The following is a 16,834-nucleotide window of genomic DNA, read 5'->3' as shown; positions in this document are numbered from 1 at the left end:
AAACGAAACTAGGAGTTTGGGTTTGCAGCTCTCGGGGGGTGCGGAGGGAAAGATGGATGGGGTACAGGGTTTCCTGGATGCCCAAGTCCCCACCGTCCTCCTAGCGGGGCGGCCCCGCGTCGGGGCGGTCGGAGCGGAGGGGCGGCTCTTCCTCCGCAAACTTTCCCTCCCTCTCGGGGCTCTCCCTCCCTCGGCTCCCCGATGGCGGAGGCACCGCTGCCCGCCTGGCCGTTGCCCGGCCCTCGCGGCCGCTCCCAGAGCGACATCTCCTCCTTCTCCTCCTCCCGCAGGAGCTGCCTGCTCCGCTCCGGCGTGGGGGGCTCAGGTAACGGGGTGCGGGGAGAAGAGGGAGCGGGGAGGGGCGGCTCAACCCTCGCAGAGCCTGATGAGCCGGGCTGGGGGCTTCGGGAAGGGGTATCCCGTTCCCGAACTGCCTTAACAGGTGGGGCGAAGCGGTGCTCCTCCTGAAGGAGTTAACCCTGCATCGCACGCGGGATGCTTTGGGTTGGGAGTAGTCCCAAAGTAGGCTTCCTGCGGTGTGCAGAACAACGCTGCTCTGTAAAGGAGAGGAAGCGAGGACCTGAGTTTGCAGTGTGGCCGACTGAAAGTGGCCAAAGTGAAATAAATACGTGCTTGGATGAGGCTGCTCTTCACTCAGGCTGTTTTCTGAGGTTAGATATTAAGGAACATGAAATTCTGGTGTTTGTGCTGCTGAGCACGTTTTAGAAACATGGGCTTGCCTGGCTGCAAACCAGCACTTCTCCATTGACTGAGGTGGCAGGAGGCACACATCCCTGGTGATGCAGGTGTTCTGGATGCACCCATATAGAGATGCCCATGAGCCCCAGCAGCACCAGGAACTGTGTCTGAGTGAGGCAGAGCACCTCAGAGAGCACAGAGACCTCCTGTTCCCCAGCACCAGGGCAGCATGGTGCATGTCAAGCCAGCAGTCAGGGCAGCATGGTGCATGGTTGGGTCTGCAGTGGAGCACCAATGAAAAGAAGCCTATGTGCCATTTTCCACACATCTTTTTCTGCTTTACATTTTTCTGTGTCTACTTGTAAGGTCTACTCAAGCATATTTAGGTCTTGGAGAGGGAGGAAGTGCCAGTGGTGTGATCGAACTAGAAAGGGCTGCTTCTAGGTGTGAGATGTATTGTGCAACATGAATGAACGACACCCTACAACTTCATTTGTGTACAAGATGTCCACCACTGTGGTGATGTGTCCTGCTGTGACCAGGTTAAGACATGGCTGAGACTGTGTCAAAGTTAAAGTATGTTGGTTATCAACTTGACTTTCAAGACTGCTGGCAGTGAACTGGATGCATTATATGAGAACAGCAAATCAAGTGGAGATAAAATGACAGTTTTTCCAAAGATATGTTATTTGCAGTTTCTCAAATAGATAATTTAGGCCTCCTTTTTGCCTCACTTGGTTTTTTCTTATTTTAATTTTGAGGATGTGCCTCTTGCCAGCAAATGAGAAGTTTCCTGGTTTTTATTATTTTTAAAAAATCATTTCTTTCATTCTATATCCTCCCAATTGCTGCTTCCCATATTTTTTTCCAGGTGCTCATAGTGCACAACAAAGATACTTACATGCTGGCACATAACTGTTGATTCCCCCTTTAAAAAGAAAAACACGCATTAAAGATTGAAAGCTGTTTAATTTTTAACACGGTGGTACAGAGATGCCATTAAAATAACCTCTCTCATTCCCCCACTAACCTGGAGAGCAAGCATAATGGGGACAGAAATGTGAAGCACTTAGGCGATCTGTATAAGCCTTATTAATATTTTTGCTCCTACCTCTTTGCCTGTACCACCTGCCAAATTTCAAGTAGGCCATTCGCATCAGATGTTACCCGTGCTCCAGCTGCTGAACTTAGAAAAGAACAACCTGAACTTTAAATAACCTACAAAAAATTTGCTTGCTGCCCATTCCTGGTGGTTCAGTTCCAGCTCGAAAGTCACAAGTTGCAGTTTCTGCTGTTCATTTGCCTTCGTTTTCCAGATTCTGACGTTGGTTGGTTGAAAAGACAACTTGTCTGCTCGTGCTTCGCCAGCAATGGGTTGGTACCTACCAGCCCATTACCCATTAGCACAGTGTGCTGCCATTTTGCTACCTCCTGACTCGCCATTCTCAGTGCAGCATCTGTCAAGAGACAGTAATTGTAGAGACCCTTCTGGCTAAGGAAAACAGAACAGCATTTCTAAAAGCATCTTTGACAATACCATGAAAAACCCATCTGTTTGCTTTTCCAGTTCAGTACTGCACATATCTCTTTAGTACAATGAGTTTGATGAGATTTTCCCAGTGTTTGTGCTCCCTTTGCTCTTTTACCCCCTCTCCTTCCTCTGCTGCTAGCTTTTGCTGAGAGCAGCAACTTCCTTGTATCTCTGTGCAGTATCTCACTTCACCAGCTGTGATCCAATTTGTGAGAATAGTATATTTTCTGTTTTTCCCTTTTTCTTAAAGCAAGCCTTTTCTTTTACAGTCAGTGGTAGAAGATCACTTAATTTCCCTCTCTGGGCTGCATCGCATCATCTGTTGTGGTGTCAGGCTTAGCCTTTAGTTTCAGACACTAATTCTCATTAGACCCTGGGGAGAAAAAGGTGATCCTCATCACGAGGAAGGGTGACACAACTTTGGCTTTTGATTCATACTCTGAAAAGACGTAGTTTCATCCAAGTTCATAGGCTTTGTGAAAGGCAGAACTGAGTCACTTGAACACTCTGCCTGACAAAGGGCTGCTTTGTAAGAGCATCTTTAGGAGACTGGGGAGGAAAAATGTTATTCTAAAGTTCAGAGCAGCATCATTGCTGCTCCAAGACCACTGCTTGGATGGCGTACCCTTAAGCAGCCTTCCATATGGAGTGATTAGACTTAAAAACCATGTGAAGGGTGGGTGAATCTAGGTGAGTTTATTGATCTGCCTGGTGTAGGCAGGGTTTGAACTGCATTTGAAATGCAAGTACTGTTCAGATGCTTCCCCAGAAATAATTCAGAAGCTAAGTTTGGTGGTGTGGGGCTGAGGGCAGCTCTCAGACAGCGGAGGGCTGAAGCAGGGGGCAGGCTGCTGCTTGTGTCGGCTGCTTGTGGTTTAGTTTGTGACAGCCTCAAAGCTTGGGCCCTTGCTGCCATGGTGCACAGCCAATGTGTCACCCTGACAACTTTTTATCTGCATGTCCACATACTCAGTTTTCACTTTGCTCTCTTGTTGTGGGTTTTGCTGTAGGGCCTGAAGCAAAGGGTCTTGCACTTTTTTCAGAATATGTTGAGGTTTGTGGCGACGTGCCTTTTTGTGAAAAGGGAACTTCTCGCACCAGAAGTCAAAAAAACCCAATGTCTCCATTCCATCTAAGGTACTATGTGTGAAGCAGACCTTTCAGATAATCTGTCCCACTGCTATGAAGTGCACCTTTCAGTTCCAGAGGTGACGGCCAGATGCTTGTTTCCATTCCTTTCATCCCTTTTTTCCTGCTTTTCTGATGACAGATGGAAAAAAAAAAAAAAACAACTGAGAATTCAGACAGCAGTTCACAGTTGTATCAGACCATACCATAGATGCAAACAGTGAAAGGCTGAGTGAAATGGCAGTCAAAATTCAAAGCTTGTACATCCCAGGTTTACTCTAGATTTTTTTCTGTGTCAAAATGGTTCTTTGCAGGTTAACTTATTCAAAGTGATGATGAGTCACAGCTAGGATTACACCTCCTACTAACTGCAGAGTAGAGTGGGTGAAAAGGTGGCTTAAAGTCACCTCCTTCTGTGGAGAATTGAGGAAGAGTTCATGTGGTGACCAGAGCATCAGAGCAGCTGGTGCCGGGTGAGGAGGAAGGATAATTATCATTGTATATGTTGACTTGGCTTCCTGGGGGCATAAAACTTGGGAAAAAGATAAATGAAGAGTAGATAGGAAGGTGCTTTTGTTTTCCTGTACTTCTCTCCAGTCTTGTATGAACATTTGCCAAAATAGCTATACAGATTCCAGCTTCTTCAATCTTATGGCCATATATGCTAAGCAAGAGTACTACTAAGGCCTATGGGAATCAAGTTTAGTGTTTGCACAGAAGACATCAGATGTGCTTTGGGAGGGCTGTTAGAAAGATTGTGTCTTTCATTCATCCCATGGTGATGAGAGGGGCACACCCTCATGATGTGGAAATATGCTAGCAAGTAAAGCAGCTGGTTTTGATATGTAATACAGAAATATAAAAGTTAAAGGAAAACATCATTTTCCATCCCTATCAATCTGGACTTGTTGAAAACAAATAAAAGATAAGGCAGATGCAAGATAAGGCATGTGATTCAGGGTAGAAAACTACAGACAAAGTTAAAACATAATTCCTGTGGATTTAGAAACTAAACTCAACAACCATGACTGTGCCATGCCATTTCCCTAAACCCACATTTATATTTTCCCTTCACTTTGAAAATTTAAACTGTCAGGAACAGGAAGCAATCTAAATCATGCGCAACTTGACACATACTTACACAATTGGTGCATCTCCTTCTTTGTAAAAATCTGGAACATGCTTAGACAAGTAACTTACAGTTTCTCAAGTGGGCTGAGGGAAAAATGCAGGAATAACAAAATATTTTGCTTAAATTGAAAAAGTTTGAGTCTCCCTGAAAACTGTTGTTGTTTACAAGATTTGATGGACGTGCAGGGAGGCATTGTTCCCCAGAACATGGCCTGCCATTTCTAACACAGTTCTTTACAGCATTATACAAGGAAGAATCTGTTGTTTTGTACAGGCATAAAAGACGTTGTTCCACACCAGCTCCTGCAGAATAATTGGAGTAAATTCTTGAGATGAGCCCAGTCAAAGAGTTAAGATTAAGGAAGGCAAATATTTAAAAATGCAAAGCATGTATGTATACTACGTATCACACACGTAATGCAGTTTCTGGTACAGCATCTTTACAAACAAACATTCTGACTTAAGATGGAAAAAAGTATTTTATGAGTGTGGTAATAATGTTTGTTGTCTAAGTAGAAATTAGTTTACAAACATTTGCAGCATATGACTGAATGCATGTTTTTGCAGCATCAGATCAGTAGCTCAGTCTGTGATCTGTTCAGCATTTTGCTACCGCATGTTTAGTTTCTCAAGGCCCTTTGGCATTTAGCACTTCCTGCTGATGTGTGGCTTCCAGCAAGTAACCATTTAGTATCAGATTGAACTTCAAGTCTGAAGCTGGGGTGAGTTGATCAAAAAGTGGCTGAAGAGTTTTTGCTCTTGAATGTAAGCAATTTGTTCCTAACAGTATTTGTTTTTCAAATCTAAATGTTTCATCGATCCAATCCACTGTTATCATACACCATTTCTTCTCCTCCCCCAGCCTGCTGTTCTGGCCTTTATTTCACAGACAGGGGGATGGACACCATTTAAGGTCAAAGGGCTGGAGATGGCTGCCGGATTTCTGGAAGACTGGTGTAGAATTCACATTTTTATTCCTTTTTACTTTTGGAGTAGGAAAGTTTTCAGTGCCAGCAATCCAGTAGGATTTCAGTTTTAGCTAACAACAGAATGGGTCCTGCTTCTGAGCGTGTAGTGATTCTCACTCAATTTATTGCCTTCTAGCAGAAGGCAAAGATGTCTTCAGTTGTAAAGTTTTTTTTAACCAAGCATTTTACCTGGAATTTTGCTATTTTTAACAGATGTCGAAGTTTTTTCCACATACAAATCAAATGGTACAAGAGGAAAAATATCCAGAAGAAAAGAGAAAATGCTAATTTCTTCCGAGCTCAATTACTTTTTAATTTTTTTGTGGATTTGTCAGTTTTAAGAACCATCACCACAGATGCTCTTGCTTTTTGTTCATGTTGAAAGCATCATGATGTGAAACACACAGAGTTTATAGGCAATCAACACTCCCCACTGTGGTCAACTGAGATGAGTCGTCCCTGTAGCATGGCTCTGATGAAGAATTGGTCTTCTAATACACTGTACTGCGTGAATGTTGAGTGCTGTTCTGAGTCTTAGCAAGATTTTCGAGCTTTGAAAGGCTGAAATAGAGAATGTTAACAACTTTCATCAGTATCAAATACTTTTAATATGAGTATATATCAAGTACTCTAATATACTCCCTTATTAACTCAACACGAATAAACTTTGCAAGTCTGCCTTGCTCTCTGGTTATAGTACTTTATAAGACTTGTGGCTAAGAAGCAACTTAAACCACTGCCTCTTTAGGTGCTAAGATGCTTTTCTAACCCCTCTTCTCTCTTGTTTTTCTATGTGTCTGTGTCAAGGTTCGGGTTTCCCTTTTTATTTTTAATGTTATTTCTTGTGTTAAAACCACTGGTGTATTCAGAGAAATATACTGCCAAATAGCTGGGGGCTGGGAGTTAAATGTGGAAGAGGAAGCATTCTACCACAGGTGGCATATGCTAAAACACTACATTTACATCACTTCTCATTGAAATGGGGATCTTATTTTCAGTAATTTGTCTTATTTTTCAGAAAATGTGGCACTGAGCGCAAGCTCTAATTAAGCATATTCTAGAGCTTTCTCTTAAACTTAAGCCCATTTGCATTTAATTGGTAGCCCTGGTACCAATTTTGGTACCTACCTTGGGTAGGCCTGGCTGTGTGTTTCCTAGGTTGAGGTCCACCCATTCAAGCGTGATGCACTCCAGTACTTCCCAAATATTGGAGGGTCTTTGACTGCAGAGACTGAGATGTGAGAAACCTGCAGACAAATGCTTATTTTTTTGTCTGACACAGGGAGATAGAGGTCAGAGTTTGTACAGGCTGAGCAGAGATTCATTCAATTTTAGGAATTCATTGGGAAGAAAAAAAAAATTCTTCACACAAACATGGGAGCTAAAAAACAAACGAGGCCTTTCTAATACAGGGCTTTTTCTGGTGGTGAGGATCAGGAAAAGGCTGAACTCTGGCATGATCCTTATGTTATTAAAAATCCTTGGAAGGACACTCGGTATTCCATGGAGCCAAGGCCTAGAAAGCATGCTGAACAAAGGCACCCCGATGTATGCATGTTTTCTTTTTCCATTCTGGGGGGAGAATCACAGCTTTTAAGATTCATCTGTGGCTAATATACACAATACTCAAGAAAATTACAGGCACTGTCTAGAGTTGGTGTTGAAATGTTGTCTTGTATCACCTGCAGGCACAGTAAAGAAGGGGTTGTGGTACATTTGCAGTGGAATATGTCCTAATTGTAGGCCTTCTTTGTGTTCAAACAGCGGCAGCTATATTGTAACTTTGTGAGTGATAGGATAATTAGCAGTCATCTTTCTTTATTGCTATTTTCATTTATTTTCACTGTTGCCCAGTGTTGCTGCTGACAGCTAATGTTAATGGTTTAAACCACCGATGATACAGTGAGGTTTTTTTTTATCTGAAGAAGAATGACTGCTACCAAAGCACAGCATGAACAGGCACTGTCTACAAGATATAATTCTGATTTTGTTTTCTGATTAAAGGCAGTTTTGACAAGCTCAGAGTGGCTGGATTTGAAATACGCCCTTCTGCTTATACAGCTGCAGCAAGTGTAACCCATGGGGGACGAGAGGCGGTTCTGAGGACGTTCAAGACATGATGTTAACAGCTCTAGCCCCAAGGATGGAGCATGTTGCTTTCATTATTTGGGTTGTAGTTTTACAGTGTTTCTCTGAATAGACTCTCAGCTCTATGTTTTTTGGAGTGAGCAGAGAGGGATAGTTACAGCTCCCCAGTGACACAGCATCTCTCTTCATCCATTTGACTTTGGGGTTCTGATTATGCCTCTGTAATGTCTTGCTGGAAACAAAATGGATATTTCACATAATGTTTATCTCAGCAAATAACAAAACCAGAAAATATGCTGCCACCCAGCTCTTTAAGTCTTTGGAGGCACATCTGCTATGAATTTTGTCTTATTCTTTGGAAGTTGAGAATTAAACAAAAGTTACTTTTTTATTATTTGCAAATAGCACAAATAATTTTGGGGAAAGATTTCCAAAGGACTAATGCATTATTTTTCAGAACTTCCTCTTATTAAGACTGGGTTTTGTCCAGTCTTCTCATACTGAGCAAGTTAATGTACATACGACTGTGTAGGTGATTTCAGTTCACAGCAGCACCCGTTTCTCTGTGTGGTATGGTTGTTTAGCACTGGGTGCATGCACATCAGGTTTTTCTCTAGGACAGTACTACAGACAAATGTTTTTAAACTCTAAAAGAGCTTTTAGTATCAGATTAAATGCACATATTAATCATTTTTCTCTCTATTTACAGGCAAAAAGGCCAGTATCTTCTAACATGGTTCAAAGCAGACTGTGTAATTATATTGTCAGTTCAGCATGTTTTGCTGGAGAAGTTGTCGTTTATTAAAATTAGAAATCATCTATTGCAAGAAGCACACTTATGGCTGGTATCATCAGTTCCTGTCAAGTAAAAATAACTCAGTGGAGCACACGGCTTTTGCAACATCATTGCATTAATTTGTAAACTCTGTGTGTAAGGAAGATACTGGTTGTCCTAGTTCTAGGCCAACACTGGAAAAGTGCAAGCATAGAAGGGGATGTGTGGAAAGGGGAGTGAGATTTATTGGGCTGGGGGGCCAGGGAAAACCACCCTGCTGAAAAAATGGTTCATCAGTGGCAGAGAACAGGGTCTTTTGCAGTTGTGGGGATTTTTTTTTTTTTGCTTTTTCTTTTTTGGTTTTTTTTTGGGGGGGAGAAGGGGGGATGTTGGTGATGTGTTTTAGTTTGGTTTTTATTATCGTGTGTTTTGGCCAAGTGCACTGTAGGTTAAGAAGACATTTTGGCTGGATGGAAGAGCCACATCAGTGTCCCTCCATCTGTAGTAAAGCATCCTCTTCTCCAGCCTCTTTAAAGGAAGAGGAGAGCAAGAGAGATGGGAAGAATTCTGAAGCAGCCAAGAAATAGCAGATAACAAGATGAAAGAAGCGAAGTGGAAAAACAAAGGAAATTCTTACTCTGTGTTTTGAAGAGTTGCTCCTTTACCATAGGGTTAAGATAAACATAAACTTCAATGAACTTAGATGAATATTTAGAATATTTACGTGATATTTAGATGAATTTTAGACAGTGAGAAGTCCATTAATTAAACATTGTCTGCCATATAAATTAGTTTTGAAGATGTGATGCCAGGGAGACACTGATTGAGACCTGATGCTTATTGGAACTCCATGCTTCTGCTCTGGTGAATTTGTCTCAATTACATACACCCTATAATGGAAATAAGCCAGAAAACTAAACTCTGTGCTTATCACATATGAAACAAATGACATTTGATTCAAAAAGCTTTTGTAAAAACATTGATTATCATAACAACTGGGGGAAAAAATCCAGAAGGACCTCTGCAAAAGGCAAATATGCATTTATGTCTGACTCAGGATTAGATACTTCAGATTATGCACATAAAAAGGATATGAGTTTGAAAAATGCATGCGAATGTTTTCTGATACTGATCCTTTTAAATGTCAATAAAAGCTACCAAAATATGCATGCCTTCCAATAGGTCTAATCTCCATTTTTAATGGGAGCTTAATTTTCTTGAAACAGAGTTGTTGCAGCAATGGTTTACATGTTTTGAAGCAAAGTGGGATTAGTATGAACATTATTTGGCCAGATTAGTAATTGTACTGAGGAGAAATAAAAAGCCTGTTTCATTGGCATTTGGTGGATGCCAGATGTCCATGTGATTCATGCTGACGCTCAGGACTCCTGCAGCAAAGACCACGGTGTTTCAGGAAACCAAAATTCCATGCTTGTCTATTCTAATGGAATATCTTCCTTAGCCAGTGCTCTAAAGAGTGTAATTTCCTGATATTTTTTTGTTCTGAGCCTAGGAATTTCTGTAGCAGCACTGAAGAAGAGGGTTGAAGGGCAACAAGGCTTGTGAAGGGCTTGGAGAATATACCCTATGAGGAACGACTGAAGGAACTGGGGCTGTTTAGTCTGGGGAAAAGGAGACCTTATTGCTCTCTTCAAATACCTGAAAGGTCTCTTCTCACTGGTGACAGGTGACAGGATGAGGGAAAATGGCCTCAAGTTGCACCAGGGTAAGATTAGGTGGATATCAGGAAACACTTCTTTACAGAAAGGGTTGTTAAGCACTGGAATAGGCTCCCCAGGGAGGTGGTTGAGTCACCATCCCTGGATGTGTTTAAAATGCGTTTGGATGTGGTGCTCAGGGACATGATTGAGCAGAGGGTTGTTATTTAGGGTAGTATGGTTAGGTTGTGGCTGGACTCGATGATCTTGAAGGTCTTTTCCAACCTGAGCAATTCTATGATTCTATGATATAGCAATCTACTGTTCTATTTTCTTAATTAATTTTCAAATTAAGTTATAATATTCTTTCTTTGTCATCCTGATGTTTCTGGAGGCCTGATTCATGTATGCTTGTGGCTGGCAGTGCTGCCATGGCCTTCAAAGGGTTTTGGCTCAGGCTGCAGTAAACTGCTGCAGCTTTTATCCCAGGAAGTTCCCTTTGCAGTGCTTTACAAAGACAAGGTGACACTTATTTCAATACTACAGTCCTTAATCACATGTTTTGTGATTGTACAGGCTTAGTAATTATCAAAATAAATGTGCTATCCTAAGTACTGCGAGATTGTTTTCTAAGGGAAATTAAACAAGAAGCAAATGGAAAGCATCTGTAACCATTTCAAAGTAGGTGATGTTATATAGCGATTTCTACTTTTTCTTCTGTAAAACCCCTGTGAAAGTACACCTGAGGAGCAGAAACACATCCAGGCAGCATAGCTTCATGCCAGAGGGTCTCCTTGGGGGTTGAGAGTAGGACCTGGCCTTGTCTCTAACTAGCTAAGGATGGGCTACTTCCACCTCTTCCTTCTGGCAGTGGTACTGAGGATCACACTGGCACTTCTTCGATTTGAGCACCCTCTATTCAGCTACTGCTTTTATTGTGGTGGGGTTGATTAGGAAAGGTTTGGGAAAATCTGGGAGGGAAAAAGTACTGACTCAGATAACAAAGGAAAATGGAGAGGGTTTAAAACGTGAAAGAACCACAACAGGAACAGCATTATTTCATTCAATTATTTGATGATTCTTTAGTGATCCCACCATTATGTCCACTAACAGAGCAAATGACTTTGGTTTTTTTTTAAAAACCTAGAAAAATAATTTGATTCTTATCTGCCTCTTCCTCTTTATTTCCAACAAACCGCCTTTTGAATCTGCCTCCTTCATTCTTCAGGCTGGTATTTTTAATCCATTAGATTGTAGAATTTCTTGAAAAGGGTTTCACTCATGGGTAAACTTTTTTTGTTTTTTTCCTTTATAAAGGATCTACAAGGAAATGGAACATTCTATTTCTTTCGCTCGTGGTATTTCCAGTTTCACAAGGCCCAACAACACAGCTAGCTTTCCTGCTGTAGGAATAGGGAAATGGAAAAAAAAAGTTGGAGAAGCGAAGCTTTTTGGCTTTTGTGAGGATGCCCGGATTTATCAGTGCAAAGGATGCTACGCCTGCAGCACCTCCCCCTCGGTGATACCCCTCGCTGCCCGCACATATCTATCCAGATGTTTCAGCTTCCCATCTCAAGGCGTGCTGCTGGGAGAAGCTGCATGCGCAGATGAGACGAGGCTGCTGCGAGGCTGGTGCGCTAGATGGGGCGGTTGTTATGTTGATCGACAAATGCCTCGCTGCCTGGATCGCTGGCCTTTCCTGCGAAGCAGAGGATTTAAAACATAGGCTGCTTTTGTCAAGTCACAAGCCCCACTGCAGCAGAATTAATAGATTCTGAGCCGTTTGTGTTTCGGAGATGGATACCCAGCAGAATCATTATTAGTTTCAGTGTCTTTAAACACATACTCAGCTGTATTTAAAAGCATAAAACTGAAGTAGGATCAGATAGCACAGCATTGTTTTAAATTTCCTGAAGGCTTTTTTCTTTTATTTTTTTTTAATCCATAAAGCGTACATTTAAATGATACAAAGTGTTTTTATCAGTCATTACTCTTCACTCAGCCCAGGTAATGCTGCAGGCTGGACATTACTGTTTGCCCCACTGAAACGGGATCTCCTTGTAGTATTGATTCTGCTGTACTTTGGTTCAGGCTTGCAGTTTCTGTATTGATCCGTCAAAGAAACTGCTGAGCAGCAGGTAGGTGAGTGAGGTCTGTTGTCTGCACTGTTTGGGAGCTATTATTCTTTGTGGGAAGCCTGTTGCCCACCTGGACATTGACTCATTATGAGAGAAGTCTGCTTTAATTAGAACCAGATTTTCCAGTATTTATACACAGTGCTTTGACCCTACTCACAGCCAGATCGTAAATGCAGACTCTTAGGCTGAGTTATTCGTTTATTATGTAGTCTTCTGAAAAAGAAACCATGACAAAGAATTGGAGTTTTTTTTTTTTTTTTCTATGTTCTGAACTTTGAAGTAGTATTTTCTAAAATCAAGCTCAGTGGGATCTGTATCTGTAAGATACATTCAGAAACACACCTCTAGGACCTTCATTGGCATTGTGCATTGAAGCAGATGCTGCTTTCCCTGACATTTTCCTGGCCTGCTGGAGATTTAAATATAATGTATGCAGCACTAAAGGAGATATAGAATCCTTTGACTGGTTTGAAAGAGTGTGAATATAGGAATTCTTTCTCTCAAAACATGAATTCTGGAACTGGAATGACTTTCCCCAGAAGTCTAAAACAGAAAAGTTACTCATTATTTCCAATCTAAGAGCAATTTTGTGGCTATATATATATATATATATATATATAATTTTTTTTTCTTTATTTATTCTTGAAGGAGGATAGCCTGCTTAGATTTTTGCCTTTAGACTATTTCATTATAAACACCCTGGTAATTCTAAGTGGTTCACATACAATTGATAAATATCAAAAATAACATCAAAGCATTCAAATGTGCTAGTACATGTGCATCTGAATTGTTTTTACATGAGAAGAAAGGCAAGTATAAACACCATATATATAACTACAAGTTACCAAAAGCAATTTTTCCGTGACATATCTTCATGCTTTATTGTTTTCTAAATGTAATGTGAAAAGAACAGTCTTACGAAATTACCCAAATGTCTCTCAATAATTTATTCAGTACTGGCTGAAGTGATCATGAAAATGTCTCAGTTGTTTTTCACTGAGTCATTTTTATAGAACGTACCACATGGCCTACAAAATAATGGTATTACAATAGTACAAACAAAATCAAAAGTCCAGTAAATTACATTTGTAAGTTCTGGCCACCTTCCACAGAGATGTGCAGATTAATTTAGCATGGGGGGGGGGAAAAAAAAAGAAAAAAAAAAGAAGCACCCTTACTAGCACCCTTATTAGCAGAGTCCCAGTTGAGTATAAGCGTCTAGCAGTCATATACCTCCACCAACCCCTGAAGAGCCACTGTACCACCTCCAAGACTAAGGAGCCCAAACTCCCTCACTCCACAGCAACCACAAGAGATGCTTGGTGTCTTTCAGTTCCAGTGGATCAAGAATAGGCAGGATTGCTACCAGCTTTCTGAAAGCCTTGGGGCAAACAAGGTGGTAGATCTTCATGTTGTGGACTATCGGAGTCTAGTTCATCCAGGTCTCAAAGTGCGTAGTTGTATCCTTACAAACACCATCATTATGTCAGGACATTAACAGCATAGTAGTTTCATTACTGATTTGAATGTTATGCACTAACCTATTTTGGATTCCGATGCATTCTTGACATAAAGATGCAATAAATAAGGTGGCCTACTTCACTGCTTGTTGCAGCCTTTATAACAACATAGCATGCAAACATTTCCTTTAATGTTAACAGCTCCAAAGTTTCCACATTTCCAAAGTGATTTAGTTTTTGATTTGGACATTAAAGGCTGTGGGAGATTTGTAGCAGAGAGTCCGTGTGTCTTAGCTAAGCAGATTAGAATGTTTGCCTATTGCACTCAACTTTTCTTTCATCAAATAAAAGTGTGATAGTTAATTCTGTAGTATAAGAGCCTATTTGAGGACTGGACTAGTGCAAAAATGATATTATTTCTTTAGTTACCTTTAAACATTTCTTTCTAGATGAAGCGTGGCATAATTAATTCAAAGTGACAAAAAATATTACTGAAGTATTATAGGACTAGTGTAGCTGTGCATAGGATAGTTGGACTGTGTGGTTGATTTCTTACATGGATAATCATTGGTAGGATTGGTCCTTTATTTAATACAGGCTCACTGAAATATACAGGACAAGCACAACTTTTTTAGGTCAACTCGATCTTCACCAGCCTATCTTGTAAACCATGTGGCAGCAGTTTGAGAGTTTGTACCATCTCAACTGATTTTTGATAACCACTTCACTTACATTGTTTGTTCTGTTTTTACAAGGCCTCTCTGTGGGTCCTTGTGCTTTGTTTGTAGGATTTTCAGGGAGAGGATCATGGACTGGGGTTTAGTAAAAAAAGATCAAGAGCATGAATACTCAGTTTCATCACAGGTCAGTTTCAGAATGAGATATGTAGAATTGTTAGCAAGTACTTGGAAGACCGAAGTCAATCATTAAATGAGACCAAATGTAGAACAACTCAATTTGATTTTCTTCATTTGGAGGGTTAAGTAGCCTACTGAAGGAAAATACTAGCTATATCTTGATTTGACATGTCTTGAATTCAGAGGGGTTTTGAGGCTGTTGTACGGGACCACACTTTAACATGAGCTAAGGGAACAGACTAGATGCAATCTCCACAAAGTGGGTGTACAACAGTTTGATAAACTTCTCTCAAAAATATGTCTCAGTAGTTTTCTGTCAGATTAAAAGGGCATCTCATGTGGAATCTGACAGAGGGCTGTCCTTGACCCAGTTCTACTCAATTCTTTAGTTTTGGTTTGAATGTAGGAATACAAAGTACCCATGTGTAATTTGCAAACATTAGCAAGCCAGAAAAGTTACTAGCATTTCAGAGGATGACACAGAGAGACAAAACAGTCTTCACAAGCTCAAACATACTCATCCTTTGGGCTGATTTTCATATAAAGCATGGGTAAAATTCCAACGTGCTTGAAAGGCTAATTGCTGTCAATAATTTGTACCCAACACTATGGTTTTGCACAGATTTAAAATGAACAAGTTGGGGAAAAAAAAGCTTTGGAGGGATTCTGCAAGTACCACATAGAGTGATACCATTTCATGTTTACATTACAACTGTGGGAGTTTAGAGTTCCCCAAATTTAAAACCTGTGGTCTGAGAGGCCAAGTAAGAGTAGAAAGTTTCGGAAGTTACAGCTGTGTATGATTGTGCCATATGCCCACATCTCTAAACAGAAAGAAATTTGGAGGAAGGCAATTACTGGAAGCCAGTATGCCTGTGCCTGAAAACCAAAATGGGAAATTGGAAATAAAAGAGGAAACAACTTCTATTGTAATCCCATTTCCCACAGTGATTGCAGTGACAAAGGAAAAAGATATTAGAAGTGAAGTAATTGGCTATTTCAAATTCATTACATTTTAATAATTCAAGCATTATTAATAATGCAGATAAGAAAAAATATTTCAGATATTTTTTTCAGGATCCCTCTATAGCATTCTGTTCTTCACCAGAGCAAAGCAGATAACACTTCTCTACCCTGCAATGTAAAGAGAAGGGCAGTGTAGCTCTAAAATACCTAACCACCCTTTGTAACAGCTTTAATGAGCTTTTCATATCCCTCTCAAGGCGGCAGCTTTCCCTTCACTTCTAAGTACACTCTCTAGGCAAACTCAAGCAGCATGTTCCTGATGAAATTTTGTTATTTTTAGAAATAAATGAAGCAGGATACATCGTTTGCCATCCTACACCTTTGTTGCTGCCTTGATATAAAGACTTGTGTGCAGTATTTAATTACAGCATCCCAGACTGCACACCAAATAGGCATTGCAATGAAAGTGGGTGCTATTGTAAAGGGAAAATAGAAGGAACAATGCCATACAAATGTCACTTTAGAATTCTTTTTAGGTATGATTACCACTCCAGAAAAACAGTGCTGACTTGTTTGCAACAAAAGGAATTGAACTGCCTTGCACGACACCCTGGAATTGGATGCTCAGGTGAAAGGCATATTACAGTAAACGAGGGCATTTTGGGTAATAGTTAACTGAGGAAGGAAAGACATATCACAGCCTGACCTGTAATATGTATTCAGTCCCTTTTTGAGTGTTTGTGCAGTCTCACTGTTTCAGTTAGGAGGAGGAATTGTTAATAAGAAGCTCTTTGATTCCTTCATCTGTTTGTATACAAGTTTCTGTTTCCCTGAAGACAGAGGAGTCAAACAAAAGGGCATAGTTCCATTGCTTGCAGCTCAGCCCTGTTCAGCTGGCATTTGGTGTAGGTCTCCCTACATTTGCCTTGAGATGTTTTTCAAGAGTTCTGGCTTCACTTTGGCATCCTCGGTCAAATTTCTGATCTTGCTGCTCTACCTAGACAGGCTTTTTTTTTGAGAAAAGTAGCATTAGCTCCCAAGGTTTTTTAACTTGTTTTATCACTGAATCTATTATAGTATGCCTCTGAGCAGTTCAAGTTCTCTGCTTGCATCAACAGTTTACCTTCTGCTTCTGTGTGTAGTGGAGCACTGTTGGAGTTTTGTCTCAAGTTAAAAACCTTCAGATGATGAATTATCAGTGCTATTACCTGAAACCACTGTGGCAGGTCATTTTTCTTCTGACATATTTTCTCAACTGTGGCCTGAAGAGCAGCCAATGGTGATATGGTGATGCAACTGTATCCTGAGCTGCAAAATATTTACTTTGTCTGTTCATTCATTAAAAACAAATTTTCTCTAATGCATATTTTCCCAGCACTTGCACATGGCACGCTTCCAGCTTGCCAGTTCGTCTGATGGGTTTTGTGGATCTCAG

The 16,834-nt window shown here is 40.8% G+C and overlaps 1 protein-coding gene across 1 annotated transcript in view; it reads left to right on the top strand.

Annotated features, from left to right (window-relative positions):
- Window positions 1-201: 201 nt before the first annotated feature.
- Window positions 202-16,834, top strand: part of PHACTR2 (phosphatase and actin regulator 2) — a gene marked incomplete at both ends in the record, with an annotated part of 126,649 nt that continues 110,016 nt past the window's right edge. The window contains one exon of the mRNA XM_079550336.1: window positions 202-325. Coding sequence (XP_079406462.1) covers window positions 202-325 — 124 coding nt within the window. The remainder of the gene's footprint in view (window positions 326-16,834) is intronic.

Source organism: Tetrao urogallus (genome assembly GCF_951394365.1).
Source record: "Tetrao urogallus genome assembly, chromosome: 2".
Taxonomy (NCBI): domain Eukaryota; kingdom Metazoa; phylum Chordata; class Aves; order Galliformes; family Phasianidae; genus Tetrao; species Tetrao urogallus.
This window is presented reverse-complemented; position numbering and strand designations above follow the sequence as displayed.